At 45.3% G+C, this 22794-nt stretch overlaps 1 protein-coding gene across 4 annotated transcripts in view; it reads left to right on the plus strand.

The window, feature by feature from the left end:
* The first annotated feature begins 220 nt into the window (after positions 1-220).
* LOC136543289 (protein ABERRANT POLLEN TRANSMISSION 1-like) overlaps positions 221-22794 on the plus strand; it is a 30350-nt gene continuing 7776 nt past the window's right edge. For 2 of the 4 annotated variants that reach the window (XR_010780793.1, XM_066535776.1), the window contains exons 1-16: positions 221-642; positions 798-909; positions 1013-1309; positions 1910-2172; positions 2266-2476; positions 3106-3279; positions 3404-3481; positions 3720-3965; positions 12105-14201; positions 14467-16261; positions 16458-16561; positions 17340-17696; positions 17807-17925; positions 20589-20847; positions 21281-21505; positions 21669-21808. Coding sequence is in view for 3 of the 4 variants with exons in the window: in XM_066535776.1 (XP_066391873.1) it covers positions 494-642; positions 798-909; positions 1013-1309; positions 1910-2172; positions 2266-2476; positions 3106-3279; positions 3404-3481; positions 3720-3965; positions 12105-14201; positions 14467-16261; positions 16458-16561; positions 17340-17696; positions 17807-17925; positions 20589-20847; positions 21281-21505; positions 21669-21808 (6626 nt within the window). In the remaining variant the exon portion in view is untranslated. Of the gene's footprint in view, positions 643-797; positions 910-1012; positions 1310-1909; positions 2173-2265; positions 2477-3105; positions 3280-3403; positions 3482-3719; positions 3966-12104; positions 14202-14466; positions 16262-16457; positions 16562-17339; positions 17697-17806; positions 17926-20588; positions 20848-21280; positions 21506-21668; positions 21809-22111; positions 22208-22794 lie in introns of those variants that run through there. The other 2 variants (XM_066535785.1, XM_066535781.1) reach the window with 2 other exon arrangements.

Consider the following 22794-nt stretch of genomic DNA (forward strand, 5'->3'; position numbering starts at 1 on the left):
CCACGTTAGCTTCTAACCTTCCTCATATCTATTTTGGACCTAGATAGTATCAATTAAATACGTTAAGAGTCAGAGAGTGTGATTTTGTACTTCGGGAGCCAAACGAAACTCGCCCCTAGCGGGCGTGCAATTTTTTTTTATGGAATTTGTACTCGGACGTGGGTAACCGCCGCGCCACTCCGCCCGCACCCTTTTCCTCCCCACGCGGGCCGGTCGCCCCCCTTCGCTTCCCCCGGAAATGGCGCGCCACCTCTTCCCCACTCCGCTCCCGTCCGTCCTCTCCTCTCCATTACACCAGTCCGCGATTCCGCACCATCTCCGCTCAGCCCCGCGCTTCCCCCCCCAACCTTCCATCCACAACCACGACCAACCGGATCCCGCACGGAGCGCGCGCCGCGATTGCTCGCCGTCGTGGCGACCTCGCATTCTTCCGGAAGGAAGAAGGGTTTGATGCCATGACGGAGTGCTAGAGGTCCGAGGAGGAGAAGCGAAGATGATGCTTGGCCTAGTGCAGCTGCTGGTGGGGTTCGTCGTCGCCTGGGAAGCCGTCGAGCTCGTCCTCCGCCACGGCCTCCTCCTCTCCGTCTTCAAGCTCGCCATCCTCGCCGCCCTTGCCGCTGCGGCCGGATGCGTCGCCGTCATGTACGTTTCGCCCCCGCCCCCTCTTCCTCCCTTTTTCCCCACGAAGCCTCACCGGACGAAATTGTCACCGTGCTATACGTTATGTTTCTCAATTCTCGGAATGAGATGGGGTGAGTGGCTCTCAAGGATCTGTGTATTGCGAACTCCAATCGCAGCTTATTCGCCAGGGCGGTAGCCTGGGTGCTCCAACGCGCGGCCAAGCTCTCCATCGGTTGCCGCTCCTACGGCTTCAATTACCTGAGGGACATCACCGTTTCATCACCGAAGGTACCTCTTCCCGTCTACCTGCTTTTGTGGCTTCTCATCCCTCCACGCCAATGGCAATGCCAATCCTGACATATGATCCATCCGCGTTTGCATTGCATTTCAGGGCGCTGTTGAGTCCATCTGCATTGGTGAAATTAGACTTGGCCTGCGTAAACCAATCACCCAGCTGGGATTTACAATACTAACCCATGGACCAATCCTGCAACTGCAAATCTCTGATTTGGATGTTGTCCTCAGGCAACCTGTGAAATCCGCTAACAAGAAGAAACCTTCCCCTCGCAAACCGACCTCGACCACAGCAGCCAAAGCAAAAGGAAAATCCAAAGGACAAGCAAAATGGAGGCTGATAACAAGCATGGCCAGTCTGTTGTCATTATCCATAGTGGAGCTGAGGCTTAAGGTACTGCCTACTATTCAGATACTTAAACTCCATCAATCATAGTTGTATTATTGTGAACACTAACAATTTTGTGAATGACATATCTCTCTCCCAGTAACCCCATAAACATTTTTTCTCTGTCATTATTAGCAGATGCTGGAAATGAAGAGGCCCATAAGTTGTAATATAATAGACTACTAGCTGTATAGTCACATAATCTCAAAGGTTTAGTCGCTTGATAGACTTTTGTGCTAAGTTCTCGTGCTAGCAGATGTGTGCTCTGGTTCTGGTTCAGTCTTTGGTACATTCTATATGATTTTTTTTGAAAGAAAGGTACATTCTATATGATAGATCCATATCCGAATAGGTAAGCCATCATCATTTTTTTCTTTTGTTGTTAGGAGCTTTATAATGCAGGTGAAGCCATCTTTAGATTTGTTCGATAACAATTTATATGGATATGCTTATCTTTCTTGTTTTGTTTGTAATCTATGGCATTTTCTTAACAAGAGGTACATATGAGTCACAGTGGCTCTAACGTGTGTTCTCTGTTTTGCCTCTCTCTCTCTCTCATGTGTGCGCGTTGATAACTTTGCAATAACTTGTCTCTACATACTGCAGGCTCCAAAAGCTGCTCTTGGTATCAAGAACCTTAAGATTGATATATCTAAAACTGGAGGACTGGATCCAGTTCTTAATGTTCAAGTTAATATCATACCTTTATTTGTGCAAGCACTGGAGTCAGACAGCATTGAAAACAACACATCGGTGTTTAGTAAATTGGATTGGTGGGTTAGTGGACAATATTGTTCAGCCATGGACACTTCAGACTGTAGCTCTTTCCTGCTTGAGGATATATCACTCTCATGTGACCTTCATCAGAGGTAACACGTTAAGTCAATGCTTTGCAAACTTCATCAGATTTATAAATAATGAAATAATTAACAATAGGAACTATTCTTGACTATGTATTTTAGGGATAAAGCAATTAGAGTAAAAAATTTGGACTTGATGCTTGGTCCAATTGTTGTGAATTTGGAAGAGAAATTACTCGCAAAAAAGAAACCATCTGCCTCTACTGTTGCTGAGCAAAAGGATGAACCTTCTGTGGATAATAAATCAGCAGCCAGATCTGAAGGGGGCAAACTTGCATCACTAAATAAGAAGATCAGTATGTTTCCCGAAAAGGTTGTATGAACTCCCTAGAGTACAACTGATGTTTCTATATTTATCTATCCACAAGTATTTTGCTCTACTGCATGCATAGTTCATCTTTTATTTTTTTAGCTTGTTTATGCTTGCTTATACTTTTGACAATAGTCGTATTGGTTCATTTTCCCTATAAAATATGTGGACATATGCTTTTTGTTATTTATATTGACTTGGAGGGAGGCTGCATTGGAGTGATATTGCTTAGCAAAGCTAAATCTATTCCGGATGTATATACAGTATGTACAGGATGCGTAATTCTTTAAGTATAGAACCATCGAATAATCGTTCTTCACTGGTGCTGATATTGCTCATTAAATACAAGTTATCATTGTTGAGTGTGCAAATATTATAGGACTGAAGAAATATCAGAAACAAATAGTTAGAGGTGATGTTGAATATCATATAAAATGTAACTCAAACTGTTCTTTGCTAGCACATGTAACCCAGGTATTAGGGAGTTTGACTTTACCTAGGGTACAATTCAAAACTTTCAAGTTATCTCCTACTGTCTATATTTGCCATTTTAAATTGTTATACTGTGATTTTTTTAAAAAACAAGTTAACTGTTGGATTACTGTTCACTAAAATGTAGTTTTGTTTGGAAGGTTAGCTTCAATATGTCCAAACTTGATCTGAAGTTTTTGCCTAAAGATCATGGCCTCTCAATCAACAATGAAATTGGTAGCATATCTTTGAGATGTACAAGGTTACAACCACAACAAGACTTCGGAGAGGTCACAACACATCTTCGGTTGGAAACTGATATAACGGAGATTCATGTATGTTTTTATGTTATCTATAGGAAATATAAGTTTTTTTTTTCAGTTTTGGTCATTTCAACACGATTATTTTCTATAGAAAAACCGGATCTAAAGTTTTTTCAATGACTGATTGTTTTTCCAGCTCCTAATGGATGGTGCCACCTCTGTATTAGAGGTTATAAAAGTTTCAACAGTTGTTTCAGCTAACATTCCGTCTCAGGTCAGTTTGATCTTATTTCTTTATTAATTCAAACTCTACTATTTTGGATCCTTTGATTTCCCTTGGAGAATTTTGAGGGGCCTCCATCTACCTTCTTTTATAATAATTCTTTGGAGAATACTTCCCTTACACACAGATAAGGCTTCCCTTTGAATACACAGATAAGATGTTCTTTTAGTTTTTTTGGTTTATAATTTCCTTTTGTAGCTAATGTGGTTATGCATTTTTTTCCTCTCAGACAGCATTGCCAGTTCAAGCTGAAGTAGATATCAGGATTAGTGGATTCCAATGTAACCTCATTGTAAGCAGAATTAAGCCACTGATTAGAATAAACTCAGATAAAAAGAAGCCTCTTGTTCTTCATGACAATCCTCAGCAAAAGAAGGCACCCAAAGAAAAATTAGCATTGTCTTTGGCATGTACACTGTCAGCTCCGGAGTTGACTCTTGTGCTTCATAGTCTTGATGACGTACCACTTTACCATGTAAGTATTAAGTACCTTATGGCTGCTGTGCTGTACTTTTCTGTTCTCAGTTGGTTTTGTTGCTTGCATTGCATTATTCACAAGGCTCAGATTAAGAAAATCCACTCATATATTAGATTCTAATAATTGCATGTTCTATCTATAACTCACCTTCATATTGCTAAAACAATCATGCCATTTAGCATCCATAAAACTATAGAGAGATTGATGGCATTGATGTGAAGGGAAAAGTGGCACTTATGGAGAGAGTGGTATGTAGGTGAGGAAGCACCTCCACCAGATTGATTAAAAACAATCCCCTTTCCCTATATTGAGTAAAAGCAATCCCTTGCTGTAAACCACAAAGTTCCTTCTATTAGAGTATTTATTTCCTACCTGTACATGCCGCCTCCTCCAGGCTAGCCTGGCCCTTTGGGCTACCCTATATCCTCTATTTATATGTAACCCTCTTGTAATCTCATCATTAAGTGAATCTAAGTCTGTTGGCATTCCTCTATCATGGTATCAGACTAATCACGTCTTGGGCCTTTCACCTCCCGCCCACCCCTCCGCTTCCGCCCCCCCCCCCCCCCCCCCCCCCGTCCCCTCGGCCGCCGCGCCTCGCCTTGACGGCTGCAGCGCCGATGGCCCCCGTGGCCCCTTCGGCTGCCGCGCCCCACTCCGGCGGCTCAACCTCCGGCGCCTCGGCTGCTTCCACCGCGACTCAGCTTCGCGACGAAGCCCTCGCCGCCGCCAAGACGCTGGAAGAGGAGGCCGCCTCCTTGCGCATCACCAACTCCGAGCGCAGTCAGCAACTCCAGGAGGAGGCTGACCTTCTCAAGTCAGCCGCCGCTGCCCAGGAACGCGTCCGTGCCGCCGCCGCTGCTCTGAACCAAGAGCGCGCGCAGGCTAACGTCCTGGAACAGCAGGCCGCTGCCCTCCGTGAGCGTCTTCGCACGGAATCCCTCCGGGACGACGACACCGTGGACGGCGACGACGACCGCTCCGAAGCTACGGCCATTGCTCATCTGCACAGCCAGGCCGCCGCTGTCCAGAACATCAAGAACTTGATCCCCATCGTTCTTGATCTGCAGTCTTCCAACTACTCCAAGTGGCGCGACTACGTCCTTCTCATCCTCTGACGATTCGCTCTGAGTGACGATTCCTGCTTCGCCGACCCGACATGGTCGCGCATGGACTGTGTGGTCGTCTCCTGGCTCTTCAACACCATCTCCTCCGACCTCCTGGACGTCATCCACGAGCGTGACGGCATCACTGCTCGGGCGGCCTGGCTCGGGCTCGAACAACAGTTCCTGAACAATCGTGAGTCCCGCGCCATGCTTCTCGACGCTGAGTTTCGCACCCTCTCCCAGGGCACCCTCTCCATCAACGATTACTGCCGCAAGATGAAGAGTATGGCTGATGCACTTGCCGATCTTGGCGATCCCATCAACAACCGTACTCTTGTGCTGAATATTCTGCGTGGCCTCAACGAGCGCTTCCAGTTCATGTCGCAGCTCGTCACCCGTCAGTGGCCGTTCCCTTCGTTTGCTGACGTCCGCGCCGACCTACGCCTGGCCGAGCTCAACATGGCGCCTCCCTCGGCGCTTCCCTCGGCTCTCATCGCCTCTTCGTCCAGCAAGCCGCCTGGGCCTGCATCCCCGCACCCTCCACAGGTCGCCGGGAGGGTGTCATCTGGCAGCAGCCGTGGCCGGCGTCGCCGCGGTGGCCGTGGCCAAGGCGGTTCGCACAGTGGCTCGCCAGGCGGATCGCAGTGGCCCTCCCTCCTCAACCCATGGACCGGGTCCATCCATATGTGGCCCGGGTCCGCCCCCAGTGGTCCTCGCGGTCCACCGCCTCGCGTCGGCCCGCCTTCGTCTCTGTAGCAAGCTCTGATGACGGGCATGCCTCTTCCTGGAGCATACTGTCCTCCGGCTCCTGCAGCGTACTACCAGACGCCCACCCAGACGTCCCCTTTTGCATGGTCACCATGGGATCCCCAGTCCCTCGCCAACGCCTTCAGCACCGTCACCCTTACCCCGCCACCAAGTTCCTCGGACTGGGTTGTCGACTCGGGCGCCACTTCTCACATTGCTTCCAACCCTGGTATGGTCACCATGTCGCCATCCTCCTCCTTTCCTTCCTCCATTGTAGTGGGCAATGGTGCCACCTTACCGGTCGTTGTCATCGGCTACTCTACTCTTCCTGGTCCCTTTCATCTCAACAACGTTCTTATAGCCCTTGACATCATTAAAAACCTTCTTTCTGTTAGACAGTTCACCTCTGATAATCTCGTTTCTGTTGAGTTTGACCCTCTTGGTGTTTCTGTGAAGGATCTCCGTACCAGGAACGTCCTCCTTCGGTGTAACAGCTCAGGGCCCCTCTACACCCTGTAGCTCCCGTCGTCGCCCTCCGGTTCCTGCGCTCTTGTGGCCACTCCCTCCCCGGCTACTTGGCATCGTCGCCTCGGCCACCCCGGCAAGGCAACTCTTCAGAGCCTCGCCCAGTCTTCTTCAATTATCTGCAGCAAGCCTGATGATTACTCCCTCTGCCATGCTTGTCAGCTTGGGCGCCATGTCCACCTACCCTTTACTAGTTCCCTGTCGAGAGCACCTCATAATTTCGATTTGATCCATTGTTATCTGTGGACATCCCCAATTATCAGTGTATCCGGATTTAAATATTAACTAGTTATTATTGATGATTGCTCTCATTTTCTTTGGACTTTTCCTCTTCGCTTAAAGTCTGACACTTTTTCTGTCCTCTCTAATTTTTTCGCCTATGTGCTCACTCAGTTTGGTTGCACCATCAAATCCGTGCAATGTGACAACGGCCGTGAGTTTGACAACTCTGCGTCTCGTGCTTTCTTTCTTGCTAAAGGTGTTTCTCTCCGCATGTCTTGCCCCTATACCTCGCAGCAAAATGGCAAAGCCGAGCGCATGCTTCGTACCACCAACAATGTCACCCGCACCTTGCTCTTCCAAGCTTCCATGCCCCCCTCCTATTGGGCTGATGCCCTTGCCACTGCCACCCACATCATCAATCGCCTCCCCACCAAGACTCTAAACATGAGCACCCCTTTCTTCGCGCTCTATGGCACTCATCTTTCCTATCATGACCTCCGGACCTTTGGGTGCACTTGTTACCCCAACCTCACCGCCACCACTCCTCACAAACTCGCCCCGCGTTCTTCTCTGTGCGTTTTCATTGGCTATTCTCCCGATCACAAGGGCTACAGGTGCCTCGACCTCGCCACCAACCGTGTCATCATCTCTCGCCACGTTGTTTTTGACGAAACATTTCCTTTCTCCCTTCGTCGGCCCTCACCACCTACACACGAGCTTGATTTTCTAACTGATGATGACCCCCCGTCAGTCTCTTTTCTGCCTGCCAGTATAACTGGGGGCGCAGGCTCCCTGCCAGCGCCTGCGCCTCTGCGCGCCCCTCCCAGCCTGTGCCATCGGTCACTCCGGTGCCGGGACTGGGCACGCAGGCGTCCAGGCCACCTCCACCGGGTTTCACCGTGCCCCGGCCGTCGGTCGCCTCGGTGCCTGCCCCAGGCACACCGGCGTCCCGGTCTCCCCCACCCGGCTTCACCACGCTTCGGCCGGCACCCCCCCTGCAGGCGCCCTCGGCGTCCGCCCTGCACCGGCGTCCACGACGTCCCCTGAGCAGGCGCCCTCGGCATCCTACTTAGACAAACCGCCCGTCGTCCATGTCTACACCCGGCGTACCCCGGCACCCAGCTCGCCGCCTGAGCCCCTCGCTGGGACTCCTCGACGCTCCGGCATCATTCCCTCTCCACCGTGCTATGTCAAGAGTGGTCCTCCGCTTCCGGCAGGTGCTGTTCCCATCCAGCCCGTCGCCAATTCTCACGGCATGGCGACCCATGGGAAATCTGGGTACCAGCAGCCTCGTCTTGCTCTGCACACCGAGGCCCTGTCCCCGCTACCGCGGTCCTGTCGTGACGCTCTTACCAATCACCATTGGCGTCGGGCTATGGAAGAAGAATATGCTGCTCTCTTGGACAACCACACTTGGGATCTCGTCCCTCGCCCTGCCAAGGCGAATGTGGTCACCGGCAAATGGGTTTTCAAACACAAGTTTCATGCTGATGGCTCTCTGGACAGATACAAGGCTCGATGGGTGCTTCGTGGGTTTACACAGCGCCCCGGTGTTTGATTACGATGAAACCTTCAGCCCTGTCGTCAAGCCAGCTACTGTTCGCACCGTCCTCACTCTGGCTCACTCTCGGGACTGGCCGATCCATCAACTTGATGTGAAGAACGCTTTCCTCCACAGGACATTGTCAGAAACGGTGTACTGCTCTCAGCCCACTGGTTTTGCCGATCCTGCTCTTCCCGAACACGTCTGCAGGCTCAACAAGTCCCTCTACGGTTTGAAGCAGGCACCGCGAGCATGGTACAGCCGGTTTGCTTCCTATCTGCTCTCTCTGGGTTTCACTGAAGCCAAGTCCGACACCTCCCTTTTCATCTATCACCGCGGCACCGAGACAGTCTACTTGCTCCTATATGTGGATGATATTGTTGTTACAGCCTCCTCTCAGCCGCTCTTATACCAGGTGATTGATGCACTGAAGAAGGAATTTGCCATGAAGGATCTTGGTTCCCTGCACCATTTTCTTGGCGTGGCAGTTCAGCGACAGAAGGACACTCTGTTTCTCTCACAGCGTCAGTACACTCTGGACATTCTTGCTCGCCATGGCATGAGCGACTGCAAGCCTTGTTCCACCCTTGTTGACACTTGTGCCAAAGTCTCTGCTGATGCCGGCCCTTCTGATGATCCTACAGCATATCGCAGCCTTGTGGGTGCTCTCCGGTACCTAACTTTCACCCGGCCCGACATCGCGTACACCGTTCAACAAGTCTGCCTGCACATGCATGATCCCCGGGAAGTTCATCTTGTTGCTGCCAAGCGGATTCTTCGCTACCTTCAGGGCACTATCGGTTTTGGTCTTGTCATTCCCAGCTCTGCCCCGACTCAGCTCATCATCTACACCGACGCTGACTGGGCTGGCTGCCCTGACACCCGCCGTGCCACCTCTGGCTATGCTGTCTTCCTCGGTGTCAGTCTCATCTCCTGGTCGTCCAAGCGCCAGCCCACTGTTTCACGGTCGAGCGCCGAGGCCGAATACCGTGCAGTTGCCAACGGCGTCGCTGAAGCCTCCTGGCTACGGCAACTTCTGCAGGAGCTGCATCACCCTCTGGATTCTGCCTGCCTCGTCTACTGCGACAACGTCAGCGCCGTCTACCTCTCCACCAACCCCGTTCAGCATCAGCGCACCAAGCACGTGGAAATCGACCTTCACTTCGTCCGAGAACGGGTCGCCCTTGGGGCTGTTCGTGTGCTTCACGTTCCCACCACGTCGCAGTTCGCCAATGTCTTCACAAAGGGCCTTCCTTCTTCTGTTTTTATGGATTTTCGCTCCAGTCTGAACGTTCGTTCTAACGATGTTCGACTGCGGGGGGGGGGGGGGGGGGGGGGTGTTAGAGTATTTATTTCCTACCTGTACATGCCGCCTCCTCCAGGCTGGCCTGGCCCTTTGGGCTACCCTATATCCTCTATTTATATGTAACCCTCTTGTAATCTCATCATTAAGTGAATCTAAGCCTGTTGGCATTCCTCTATCACCTTCCTCCTTGATAGCCCACATGACTTTGTTCGCATTTGGAGCAGCAGCGTTGAAACCACATTGTTGTTATGTTTCCATAGCTGCCAAACAACAATGATAACTAGCGGATTAAGTCCTTTCCTTTGCTGTTTGTCCACTTGCTTGACAGTAGGGATGCAAGCAGGCTTGTCTACGAACCCACAAAAATTAAGCCTGTTTGCGGGTTCCTGGACAAGCCTGCTTGCATCCCTACTTGACAGAGTGACTCCACCAGCTAGAAAAATTCACAGCATTAGTAGAAGACGAAATCCTCTCAAGCCTAGCCCGTTGGAGAACAATGGACACAAAACTTGCCAAGAGAAAACGCAAGAGATAAGAATGTGTTGCATGGTCTATCAGGCTTGATCACAAAGAGGGCAGCGAGGAGGATCAGGGAGACCTATCTTTGCCAAACTATCGTCTGTCCAACATTGCTTAAGAACAGCCAGCCATATGAAAAACTTGCAACATAGTGGAACTCAGGATTTCCATATTTTTTTTTCCATTATGCAAATCTGATGGTGACCACAAAGAAAGCCTTATAGGATGCTTGCAAGAGTATACCCTGAGCCAGAGAACTTCGAAATGTGTCGATCCTTCACATTATATTGCAAAATCACATCCTCAACCAAATCCAAAACAATGTTTTCAAATTGACTAGTCGACCCTAGTTGCCATGGCACTGATCAGCTGACTAATCGCGATTAGTTGTCGACCAGCTTGATTAGTCGATCATAGTCGGTTCTAGTCGGCAGTATGGTCATCCTGCCTAAATTCCCTGCTACATAGGATGTATAAACTATATAGTTGGTCTTGCTCTAGCAATCGGATCGATTCTTAGAATAGCCCAATTTCTTTGTGCTGCTATTTTTGTACCTTTCCTTTTTATGTTGTGTCGCAACCTAAGTGTTGTTGTGATCTGCAATTGTTTGGCTGCATACACTTATTGGTAAAGTGCAGAGGCCGGAACACTGTTCCTTTATCTAAAAAAAAAAGTTGGTCTTGGTCCTAGTCCAGAACTCCATAATCCATCCCAGACAACTAGAGTAGCTGCAGCAGTAGTATAGCAAGGCAGGATGGTAGTGGAGGAGGTGGAAGAGAACACTAGCATTAGAGGCAGCGAGAGTTTATCCGTTCTCCTGCTCGACAGCGAAAGCTCGTACAGGCAGTGGATGGAGGGGATGGATGACTGGCCACTGGGAGATGTATATATTGAAACCCTACTGAGCCAAAAATACTCGGTCCATGTGCCAAGTGCACAGCTGCCAAGCCCAACTTGCATTTCACCCCCTTCCAGACTAGTCATCCACAACCTAATTGGACGATTAAATCGTGACTAATTGGACGAAGATTTCTAATCGGTCTAATCGGGTTGTAGTGCCTAATCGTGAATTCGTGATTAGTCAGATGACTTGAAAACACTGATCCCAAACCAGTAGATATTCCTCAATGGCTATACTGTCAAGGCTCCTTTAATGTCAGCCACCCACCGATGATTATCAAGCCCTTCTGCAACTATCCTTCGCTTGAACACCATCTTAGGAAATAAAGCAACAAGGTTAGGAGCCAATTTAGAGTGTTTGACCATGCAGCCTACTGTCTGGCCAAAATTTGGTGTCTATTCCATTCCCAACAAGGGTCATGGTAGCCATAGAAAACATAGCCCGAGAGGTCATGAGTGCCAATGCCACAACGATCAATTGGCAAGCAAAGATTTGTTCAAGCTACCAGGCAATTGCCACCATTTACTTGCTCTTGCCTGTTCCAATGAAAGCTCTCCTTCTCTCAGATACAACATTACTTGATAGCTAATTTCCTGCAGCTGCTAGGATGCCGGTTCTGGCAGCTGTGGCTACATCCTGCTGGTGAACCCCCTGATGGTCTAGGTTGACTGTTCATGAAAATGGCCACGAGACCGACTGTGTCCTCGTGACGTGGCCACGTGGGCTTGTGGCTAACTCTGTGTGTATACTGTTGTGCCCTTGTTACATTACTACTGCATTCAAATGTCATGATACTAAATTTGGAATTTATGATACGATGTTGGTAGATGATGAATTTGTTAAATTAGAAATTGCTGGTGACAACAATGGGTACATTTCCAACTCTTTTAGACTACCAGGATTGCCCACCACTCTCCTTGATGAGATTTATGTAAGCTTTGTAGCATGGGAAGTTTGGTACCAAGGGATTTCTATCTATCATATTTAAATACCATAAAAAAAACTAGACCAGGGTGGACGGACATCCCATTTGATTTAGCTCTAAGAGGGGCCCACCAAAAGCTGGCCAGGGCAGGAACCTTGGCAGTGCTGTTTAAATACATTAGTAGGGGCCTCCCTACTGTATTTCCTTGAAAACAAAAGGTAAGATGTTTAAATGGTTTGAGGCTTTTTTATGTGTTCAAATGACTAATGATATCACGAATTATGACATTGCAATCTTGTATTAATATACTAATCTCGCTCTGCCTGTACTGGATAATGCAGTGTCTTTTTCAATCAGCTCATGTTTCTGCAAGTAAGATGATAGACCAAGGAACTCAATTGCATGCCAAACTTGGTGACTTAAAATTTCTTGTTTCTGGTAAACACCAGCAGTCAATGAAAGAAAGTGCTTCGGGCACCTTACTGCACATTAGCCAGTCAACTCTTGATTTGGAACAAAAGGACCCAGGCAAAGATAATGATGAGGACCATGCTAAATCTTCTATCTCTGTTAATATATCTGGAATCAGAATGCACTTTTGTTTTTACTATCTTGAGTCACTTTGTGCAACTGCAATGTCATACAAAGTGTTCCTGAAAAGCATTTTGCCTCCTAAGAAGCGATCTGTCCAGGAGCATGCTTCTCAAAAATCTACCAAGAAATCTAAAGGAGCACAGCTTCTCAAAATCAATGTTGCACAGTGCTCTATTGTGTATGATGGTGACATGAGGCTGGAAGATATGAGTATTGCTGATCCAAAGCGTGTAAATTTTGGTTCTCAGGGTGGTCGTGTTGTAATCATCAACGAAGCTAATGGTTCCCCAAGGATGGCTTATGTAAATTCTACCAGCCTTCCGGATCATAAGAATGTGCACTTCTCCACTTCTCTTGAGATCTATCAGTTTGGTGTATCTTTGAATAAGGCAAAGCACTCCATGCAGGTTGAACTTGAGAACTTTAGATTGACACATAAAGAGGACCAGCTTGATAATAAACCTGTAGAGGAAACCAAGCTTTTTGATGTGCGTAAAGCGAAGTTTGTCCAGCGTTCTGGTGGGTTAAATGATATTGCAGCCTGCTCTCTCATCAATGTGACTGACATTGCAGTAAGGTGGGAACCTGATCCCTATCTGGAATTGCTTGAAGTAGCTACACGACTTAAATCTGTTCTGCATAGAATGAAACTACAGTATGCTGTTACCGAGGTAAAAGATGAAACATTGAACGTGGATATTCTGTCCAAAAAAGAATCACCCACAGACCATGGTCAGCAAGAGAAGGCACAAAAGAAGCGAGAATTAGTAATTGCCATTGATTTGGAATCACTGAAAATTTCAGGTGAACTTGCTGATGGGGTTGAGGCAATGATTACTGTTGGCTACATATTTTCTGAGAATGCAAAGATAGGTGTTTTGGTTGAGGGAATATCAGTCAGCTTTTGTGGTGCGTGGATATTAAAAAGCAGTCGTATGCAGTTATCTCGTATCCCGATTTCTGTTTCTGATAGCAATTCTGATAAGAAGTTACAATCTGCAGCTGCATGTGATTGGGTTATTCAATGCCGTGATGTTAATATTTGCTTGCCTTTTAGGTTGCAACTGAGAGCTATTGATGATGCTGTAGAAGACACATTGAGGGCCTTTAAACTTATTTCTGCAGCAAAAACATCTGTGTTGTTTCCTGAGAAGAAATCTAGCACCACCAGCAGCAAAAAGAGCAAACCAAAAATGGCATTTCGGTATGTGCGGGTCATTGTACGTGACCTGATAGCAGAAATTGAGGAAGAGCCCATGCAAGGATGGCTTGATGAGCATATAACTTTAATGAAGAATATATTTTATGAGTCCACAGTTAGGTTGAATCTACTTGATGAGCTTTCTTCAGGTAAAAATAAGGATCCCCCCAAGGCAAAACTGGATACTTCTTCTGAAAAGAACAGTGGTTGTCCTGATGTTGATGCAGATGTTCCTGGCACACGCTCCATTGAAAAACTCAGGGAAGAGATCTATAGACAAGCATTTCAGTCATATTACCAAGCATGCCAGAAATTGCCAGTATCAGAAGGGTCAGGTGCTTGTTCAAGTGGCTTCCAGTCAGGATTCAAGATGAGTACTCGTAGAGCATCAGTTATGTCAGTATGTGCAAAAGATGTTGATGTGAGCTTATCAAAGATCGATGGCGGTGATGAAGGAATGATTAGTTTTATTAAATCTCTAGATCCAGTTTGTGCCAAAGATGATATCCCGTTTTCCAGATTGTATGGTAGCAATTTTAGTTTGAAAACTAGATCCTTATCTGTGTACTTGAGAGATTACACATTTCCACTCTTTTCTGGAACCAATGGCAAATGTGATGGACGTCTTGTGCTGGGTCAGCAGGTTAGCATTCCTTGCCGTTCACTGATGAAGTAGTGTTAGAATTGCTAACTATTTCTGTGAAATACCACTATAATGGTTAACTGACCTTGTAATGGTAGAAAAAATAATGGCTTCATCTAACTGCATTTCTTTGTAGTTTCTTCCTTACTTTGTTTGAGCATATCATTCAGTATTTCAACAAAATGATATTCTCCAGAACTTTTGTATAATTCTGTATGGTGATCAAGCATCATTTAAGTTGTACTGATTTTCCCCCCGGTGGCAGGCAACCTGTTTTCAGCCCCAAGTACGACAGGATGTTTATGTTGGCAAATGGTGGAGAGTAAATCTGCTACGCTCAGCAACTGGTTATACCCCACCAATGAAAACATATGCTGACATACCACTGTATTTTAAAAAGGGGGAAGTATCATTTGGAGTTGGTTATGAGCCAGTTTTTGCTGATGTAAGCTATGCTTTTACTTGTGCACTCAGGAGGGCAAATTTAGCTAAGAGGTGGTTTTTTGAGCGACCTGAGCCCCCTAGAAGAGAGCGCAGCTTACCCTGGTGGGATGATATGAGGAACTATATTCATGGAAAATTTAAATTGTGTTTTAATGAGACAAAGTGGCATCTCCCTGCTTCGACAAGCCCTTATGAGAAGCTTGATGACATGCTAATCAAAACTGACTTCATGGAAATACATTATGTGGATGGTTATGTCAGTCTGTCTTCGAAGTATCTAAGGGTGTACCTAACTAGCTTAGAGAGTCTAGCAAAGAAGTCCAGTTTAGAAATTCCACACCATCCAGCCATACCTTTCCTTGAAACCCCCTCCTTTTTCATGGATATTTCAATACAGTGGGGTTGTGATTCCGGTAATCCTATGGATCATTTTATATTTGCTCTTCCTGCAGAGGGAAAACCACGGGATAAAGTCTTTGATGCATTCCGCTCAACTTCTCTGTCACTGAAGTGGAGTTTTTCACTTAAGCCTTCTACTACTGAACCCATAGAACACCAACAGAAGAGTAATTCGTATACAACTGATTCTTCAACTGTGAACGTGGGGGTGCATGATTTGGTCTGGCTAATGAAGTGGTGGAACTTGCTTTTTCTTCCTCCCCATAAACTAAGACTGTTTTCGAGGTTTCCACGTTTTGGAGTTCCCAGATTTATACGATCTGGAAACCTCCCACTTGACAGAGTTATGACAGAACAGTGCATTCGTTTTGATGCCATGCAATTACAGATTAACAACATGCCTCTACAGGCAGATGATCCTGCAAAAGGTTTGACACTACACTTCACAAAGTTTAGGTACGAAATAGCTTTCAGCCGTGGGAAGCAGATATTCACCTTCGATTGCAAGCGTGGACCTCTTGATCTTGTCTACCAGGGCATAGATCTGCACTTGTTGAAGGTATTTATTAACAGAATTCCTGAATCATCATCTTCTAAGGATTCTAAGATAGAAAATAAGAGTCTGCTGACAAAAGATAAAGATAGTCTTGGTTGTGAAAAGGGCAAAAAGAAAACTAGTCCAACCGAGAAAAGCCGAGATGATGGATTCTTTCTGTATTCTGATTATTTCACAATACGAAAACAAACTCCCAAGGCTGATGCTGCTAGATTATCAGCATGGCAGGAAGATGGCAGAAAAAAAACTGAAATGCCATTGATCAAGTCTGAGTTTGATGGGGGGGATGAAAGTGATCATGATCAATCAGGTAGTGATGATGAGGGATTCAACGTGGTGGTTGCTGATAGTTGCCAGAGAGTTTTTGTCTATGGATTAAAGATTCTGTGGAATTTAGAAAACCGGGCTGCTGTCCTCTCTTGGGTTGGTGGTTTAACCCAGGCATTTCAGCCTCCAAAGCCATCTCCTTCTCGCCAATACACCCAAAGAAAGATTCTCGAGAAGAAACAGTTAATTAAAGAAGCTGAGATGTCCAAGGATGGGGCTCTCAGCTCTGTGTCCTCAACATCACAGCCTTCTGAACCTCAACAAATCAAGAGTTCAGAGTCACCACCTTCCAATGGATCTGGCAAGCCAGATCTGACATCAAGTAGTGAAAATGGTATGATCAATAACACAATCCTCTGTTTCCTATTTCTTGACACAATTGTGTTCAATCGATGACTAAGATGTTATTTATTTATTATCAATTAGCACATTCTTGTCATATTTGGTTTTCAGCAATGCGTTAAACACAAAAAAATATTGAAATTACATTCAAATTTTTCACTCTATTTTTTTTTTACTGTGTGATGTAGCACTTAAGCCTTCAAATAATAGTGATTCAGAAGAGGAAGGTACCAGGCATTTCATGGTTAATGTTGTCCAACCTCAGTTCAATTTGCATTCAGAAGAAGCAAATGTGAGTAAATTGCCACTGCATTTCTTTGCTACGTTTGTTAAATGAAAAACTTCCGTGTGATTTTGTATTTCATAAGCCTGTCATCATCCCACTTCAAAACCTTTCTGGCCTGCTGGGGACTGGAAACCAAAACCGGCTCGTTTGCTAAAGCAAATTGTGGTGCAACATTGAATTGAAAATGGTTCACTCAGTTTTTCACTGCTAAAAAAACGGCTACATATTTGGCTTAGAAATTTTAAGTTACGTATATTTGACCCCCAACCCCCCCCCCCCCCCCCCCCCCCCCCCCCCCCCCAAAAAAAAAAAAAGAAACCCAATACACACAAACACAGGATGCTTCTTACATTCACGCTGCAGACATTATTTTTGTCGACGACCTCCACAGGAGCTAGGATTAACACTCCTGGACTACCAAGGTAATGGCTGCTGTGGTGTACCAGAGCACCACAAAGGCAGAGGTGTTTACCCTGCATATTACACAAAGTACTACGAAATAACTAAATATTATCATTTGATTGAACTTTTCTTTTATAAAGGAAGCATTTATTTTAAACGAATTCAATTCACATTTCTTGGATGGCTAATAATGGATTACAGAAATGTTAAGATGGCAAGTGGCCATTATGTAGCTAATGAATTTAGTTTCAAGGCCTATTTTTTTCAATTATTTGTTGGCAACATGGTGTTGAAATTTATGAGTGTTCTTCATCCTCCATTAATTGCATTAAAATCTTAGGAGCGCTGCTCCAACTACTTATTAGATATCCGCACATATCAGGGTAGGTTTCTGCTAGCTGCTGGTAGTGGGCGGGTCATGGTTCGTTCATTTCATTCAATTGTGCAAGTTGGTCAAGAGATGTTTGAGAAAGCAACTGGTTCCAGTAATGGTGCTACTGGTGGGACTGGGCCAGAAATGACCTGGTCACGTGTGGAGGTCTCTGTCATGTTGGAGCATGTTCAAGCTCATGTTGCTCCCACAGATGTTGATCCAGGTGCTGGTATTCAGTGGTTGCCAAAAATACACCGGAGATCATCTGAAGTTAAGAGAACAGGTGCTTTACTTGAAAGGGTATTTATGCCATGCCAAATGTATTTCCGCTACACGAGGCATAAGGGAGGAACCCCTGAACTAAAGGTCTATTCTCTTGTCAATGATTTCATTTTGCTAAAGCCTTTTCCTGAGCATTATTTTGCAACTATTAGTGGAGGGAACTAGTTTATTCATCAACTGTTTCTGGTATGCAGGTTAAACCACTGAAAGAGCTGACATTTAACTCACCAGACATAACTGCTGGTATGACATCACGCCAATTTCAAGTTATGATGGACGTATTGACTAACCTTCTCTTTGCAAGAACTCCCAAGTAAATCATCTATCTTCTTTCTTTATTTTTTTAAGGAGAACATCGCCTATCTTGTAGTCCTTCCATTTTAGCATTTCAGCAATTACATCTAGAGCCAGTTTTGTGGCTCCTGCTTGTTGGTCCTAAAGTTTAACAGATTCTCTTTTTTCCCTTCTTCCCAAAATGTTCATCCTGATTCCTGCCAATGTTTTCCCGATTGTAATGAAAATGAAAGATGTTATTCAGCCATTTTTTTCCTTTTAAAAAATGTTTTGTGGTAAAGCAACTTCTTTTAACCCGAAAAAAAACTTTGGGATGTGAGAACAATATAACTCCTTGTTACTAAGTAAAATATTAGTCTACTAATAAAATTGGGAAACAAAAATAGATGGAAGAAAGACAGTAAAAAAGTACATATTACCAAGGAACAAGGAAATATCATTAAAACTGCTCGCACGATGCAAGGAAGCAACAATTCTGCTATATATACAAGCGTACACTCGGTACCTGGAAGCTTTTGGACAAAGACATCTGCATGGTTCACGTTTTCCTGAAAAGATCAGCAGCCCATTTGATGGTGTTCCCATGAAGCATTATCTTCATAGCGCAGCCAGTTAATGTGCTGCTGATGGACGAACTGCTAAAGTATTCCTATTTACATCCTAGCAAATTTAAATGCTTCACACACAGTATAAGCTTGGTAGATTAGTTGAACTATGAAATCTATCTAATCTCACAGTTGTTATTCTTAGTTACATTTGTCTGAATATGGGTGTAGAACTGTAGATCACACTGAACTCAGGTATTAATTAGGCACGTTTCTTCCAGTGCAAAACATATATTGCAATAACTTTCCTTCAATAAGATGGAAACTGTAAGTTGTACATACCATTATCTTGTAAACATACAAGGTCGACATAAACAAGTGAGATGGTCACGTGCTTAGTCTGTGTTTATTTGTATCTATTAGCTATTAATGGAGATATTTGGTGGAAAACATTGGCTAGAGAAAGCGGCGCATAAGTTATTTGAACACTTTAAGTCACTTGCTAGCCATAGTTTGCAGTGTTTCAACATTTTAATAGTTTGCCGATACCTTTACCGTGCATCACAGTTTTGATCTTTTAGGGTTTTGTGCACTTGTGTTCCTGTGTGTATGTGTTGTGTCTTTGTGTGCCCGCACTCAATGAAGCATTTAACATTTGGTCCCAGTAACATGGGCACATAGCACCTACATACAATATTTGAAGGACGCAATTGTTCCACATGTGCAGGCCCCAGTGGTAAGAAGCTTGTTGTGTCATGAGCCAGACCTTGGACAAACTTTAATAAATAAGTTCATGGACTACTGTATATCCAGTTTGCTTGTTGTCCTTTGCTTAGTGATTCAAGTTAACAAGCTAGTAGATATGTTTCCTGTCTGGCACAGATAAATGCTTTAGTATTAGATTATACTTCACTTAGTTCATGCACTAACTAAAGGTAGGCATTTTGAATTGGGCCTATGGCATTGGCAGGAAAGAGTTATTACTCCCACTGAATCTATACCTGTGACATCGATGTTTTTGTCCTTTCTTGTGGTATTTCATGATTTGTCACTTCCTTACCAAGCAGTACTGTAAAACAAGCTCTTTCTGTATCTAAAACCACGGTAACTGCACACTTTGCGATCAGGAGCAAGAGACTCTCACCTATCTCCTAATGAACTGCCCTTTTAGCACAGAAATCCGGTTCCGGTCGCTGCGTGCATTTGGCTTCCATGGTCGGATACCGCTGGATTCATCCTCGATGGTCGACTGGTGGCATATCCAACCTCAAAAACATCACCAAATCCCATCTTTGCTGCTTCAATTCAGTAGTGCTGCTGACATGTTGGAGAATTTGGAATGAGCGGAACGCATGGGTCTTTCCGGGAATCTTGCATCAGCCGATACAGCTCGTGGACGAGATTAAAGCAGGGGCGAGGAGGCGGTCATTAGTAGGCTTCTTGTTACCAAATGAAACACGTTAGCTTAACCCACTATTTTGATGGTTCCTAATGAACTGCCCTTTTAGCACAGAAATCCGGTTCCGGTCGCTGCGTGCATTTGGCTTACATGGTCGGATACCGCTGGATTCATTCTCGATGGTCGACTGGTGGCATATCCAACCTCAAAAACATCACCAAATCCCATCTTTGCTGCTTCGATTCAGTAGTTCTGCTGACATGTTGGAGAATTTGGAATGAGCGGAACGCATGGGTCTTTCCGGGAATCTTGCATCAGCCGATACAGCTCGTGGACGAGATTAAAGCAGGGGCGAGGAGGCGGTCATTAGTAGGCTTCTTGTTACCAAATGAAACACGTTAGCTTAACCCACTATTTTGATGGTTGACCTCCTCTACCTTCCGGTTACCCCTTTTGTGTAACCGTTGGCGCCAGGCGGTTTCTATTGGCAACCATCCGGCTGGTCGCTGTAGTTTGTAGTGTGAGTTTCCTCTACCCTGTTACTGCTTGTCTGTACTCCTTGTTTGTTTGCTTTCTGTAGCACTTTGTAAGATTGGTCTAACTCCTCTTAATGAAACACGTGCAATCACGTTCTTGAATAAAAGTCTGTATCTAAAAAGATGTTTTAGTCTATAATGATCAGATCATTCTTATCTTAATAATATTGCTTTGCACTAATCGGACTTGTCAATTTGTCAGAAAACCGAAGAGTAATCTAAGCTATCCCCTGGACAATGATGACGACAACATTGAAGAAGCATCCGATGCAGTTGTACCTGATGGAGTTGAGGAGGTAGAATTAGCTAAGATTGGTGTTGAAGTAAAAGAAAGAGCTCGGAAGCTACTGCTTGATGATATCCGAGCCTTATCTACCTGTGGTGAATCATCTCATGATCAGAGTCAGTCACCAAAGGCTGATGACGCTGCATGGATTGTTACTGGTTCAAGGTTAATGCTGGTATGTTCAGAAGTACCATGGTTATATCTATTTTGAGTTCATATTACTTATAAAAAAATACTTTGTTTATATGATTGTATTCTTCAGTTATCTTCATTTAGTAGTTCATACCTTAATTAATACTTCCTCCATCCAAAAAAATATAAGCGTTTCTGGTTTTTTCATCAGTCAAATTATCCTAAGTTAATAATGTTTATGATATCAAATGAACATCATTGGATACGTTATGAAATATATTTTCATAATTTACTTGTTTGATATTGTAGAAGCTCATACTCCTTTCTATAAACTTGGCCAAACTTAGAATAGTTTGACTTAAGATGAAGCCAGAAACTCTTATATTTTGGGACGGAGGGAGTACTTGCTTTAGTGCACATTAGCATATAGTTACGATTATATCCTTATTATGTCTTGCTAACTTAACCACTGCCAGGTCAAACAACTGAAGAAACGACTCGTGAATGTCCGCAATGGTAGGAAAGAAGCATATTCTATGCTAAGAACTGCCATGCAGAAAGCTGCACAGTTGAGGTTGATGGAAAAGGAAAAGAACAAAAGCCCTTCATTTGCCATGAGAATTTCGGTGAGGATAAAAAAGATTGTGTGGAGCATGTTAGCAGATGGAAAATCCTTTTCTGAGGCCGAGATAAACGATATGGTAAACTTGATTTCTTTCCAGTCAAATGTATTCTTGATTGTCATTTCTGATAGCACATGGAAGTACTTCGTTCAAATTGTGCTCAAGAATGATGATAGTTCCTGTTGAAAACTAACTTTTGATCCAAACATAGATTTTTGCACTGATTTTTGTTGATCTGTAGATTTTTGATTTCGACCGAGACTACAAAGATATTGGCATCGCCCAGTTGACAACCAAGCTGTTTGTCCTAAAAAATGGACTTGCTAATGCAAAATCAGATACTGTTGTATCACCCTGGAATCCACCTTCTGAATGGGGCAAGTAAGCATCTTTCCTCTTGATACTGTTGTGTACATGACTATTTAGATGCTCACATGTACCTTTGTGCAGTCTTTTCTATTTCTTTTCTTAGGACAATGTTTTCAGGGATGTCTATCATATAGTATGTATAGTATCACAATGATGCGCTAGGGCAAGCCTAAACATCTAGTATTTTATAAGTTATAACATCACAATGATGCTGAAGTTCATGGACTATAGGTTGCAATTCTATACATCCTCTTCATAATATTTTCCTAAAGGATTAACTTTGAAATGTTTGTAAACTGCTGTTTAATTAAACAGGAAAGAGCAGAGAACACAGTAACCATAAATCACTAAGGGCCTGTTTGGTAGATGGGATTGCCCTGGGAATTTTGGAAACTTTTGTAAGGATTTGGATCCTGTCATGTGCGGGCGCACATACAGCCGGCGCAGAAGAGCCCGCGACGTCCGTAGGGACGCTGAGCGCGCGGCCATGAGCCAGGAGGGACAGGCGCGCGCGGCCATGAGCCAGGAGGGGCAGGCGAGTGGCTAGGAGGAAAGCTAGGTGGCTGTTGCCTTGTGTGGCTGGTGGTTGTTTCCTTGTTAGGCTGATCCTAGAATTAAGGAGAACTTTCTCCATTTGTTTAGGCCAAGGGCCATATATGCTGTACGTGAGAACCATCTTGGATTAAGCAGAAAAGTTATCCCTAACCTCCCTATCTCTCTACAAGCCGACGGCTGAGGGGCATAACCTCGCCGGCGTGACGGACGGCGGCTACGAACTGCGCAGCCGAGGTCCGGCCAGTCAGGGGTTTGAGGCCCTTGACAACCTGGTATCACGGTCTCGTCGATCCTCACCCACGCGCGCCGATCCCTCGCCCACCACAGCCTCCCCCACGCCGCCATCGCAAAGCTCCACCACAGCCATGGCCGAACCCACCCTCGCCGACTTGCTCGCTGAACTAAAGTCCCTCCGCACCGAGGTGACCTCCCTGAAGTCCGAC

Source organism: Miscanthus floridulus, chromosome 1 (assembly GCF_019320115.1).
Source record: "Miscanthus floridulus cultivar M001 chromosome 1, ASM1932011v1, whole genome shotgun sequence".
In the NCBI taxonomy this organism is placed as follows: domain Eukaryota; kingdom Viridiplantae; phylum Streptophyta; class Magnoliopsida; order Poales; family Poaceae; genus Miscanthus; species Miscanthus floridulus.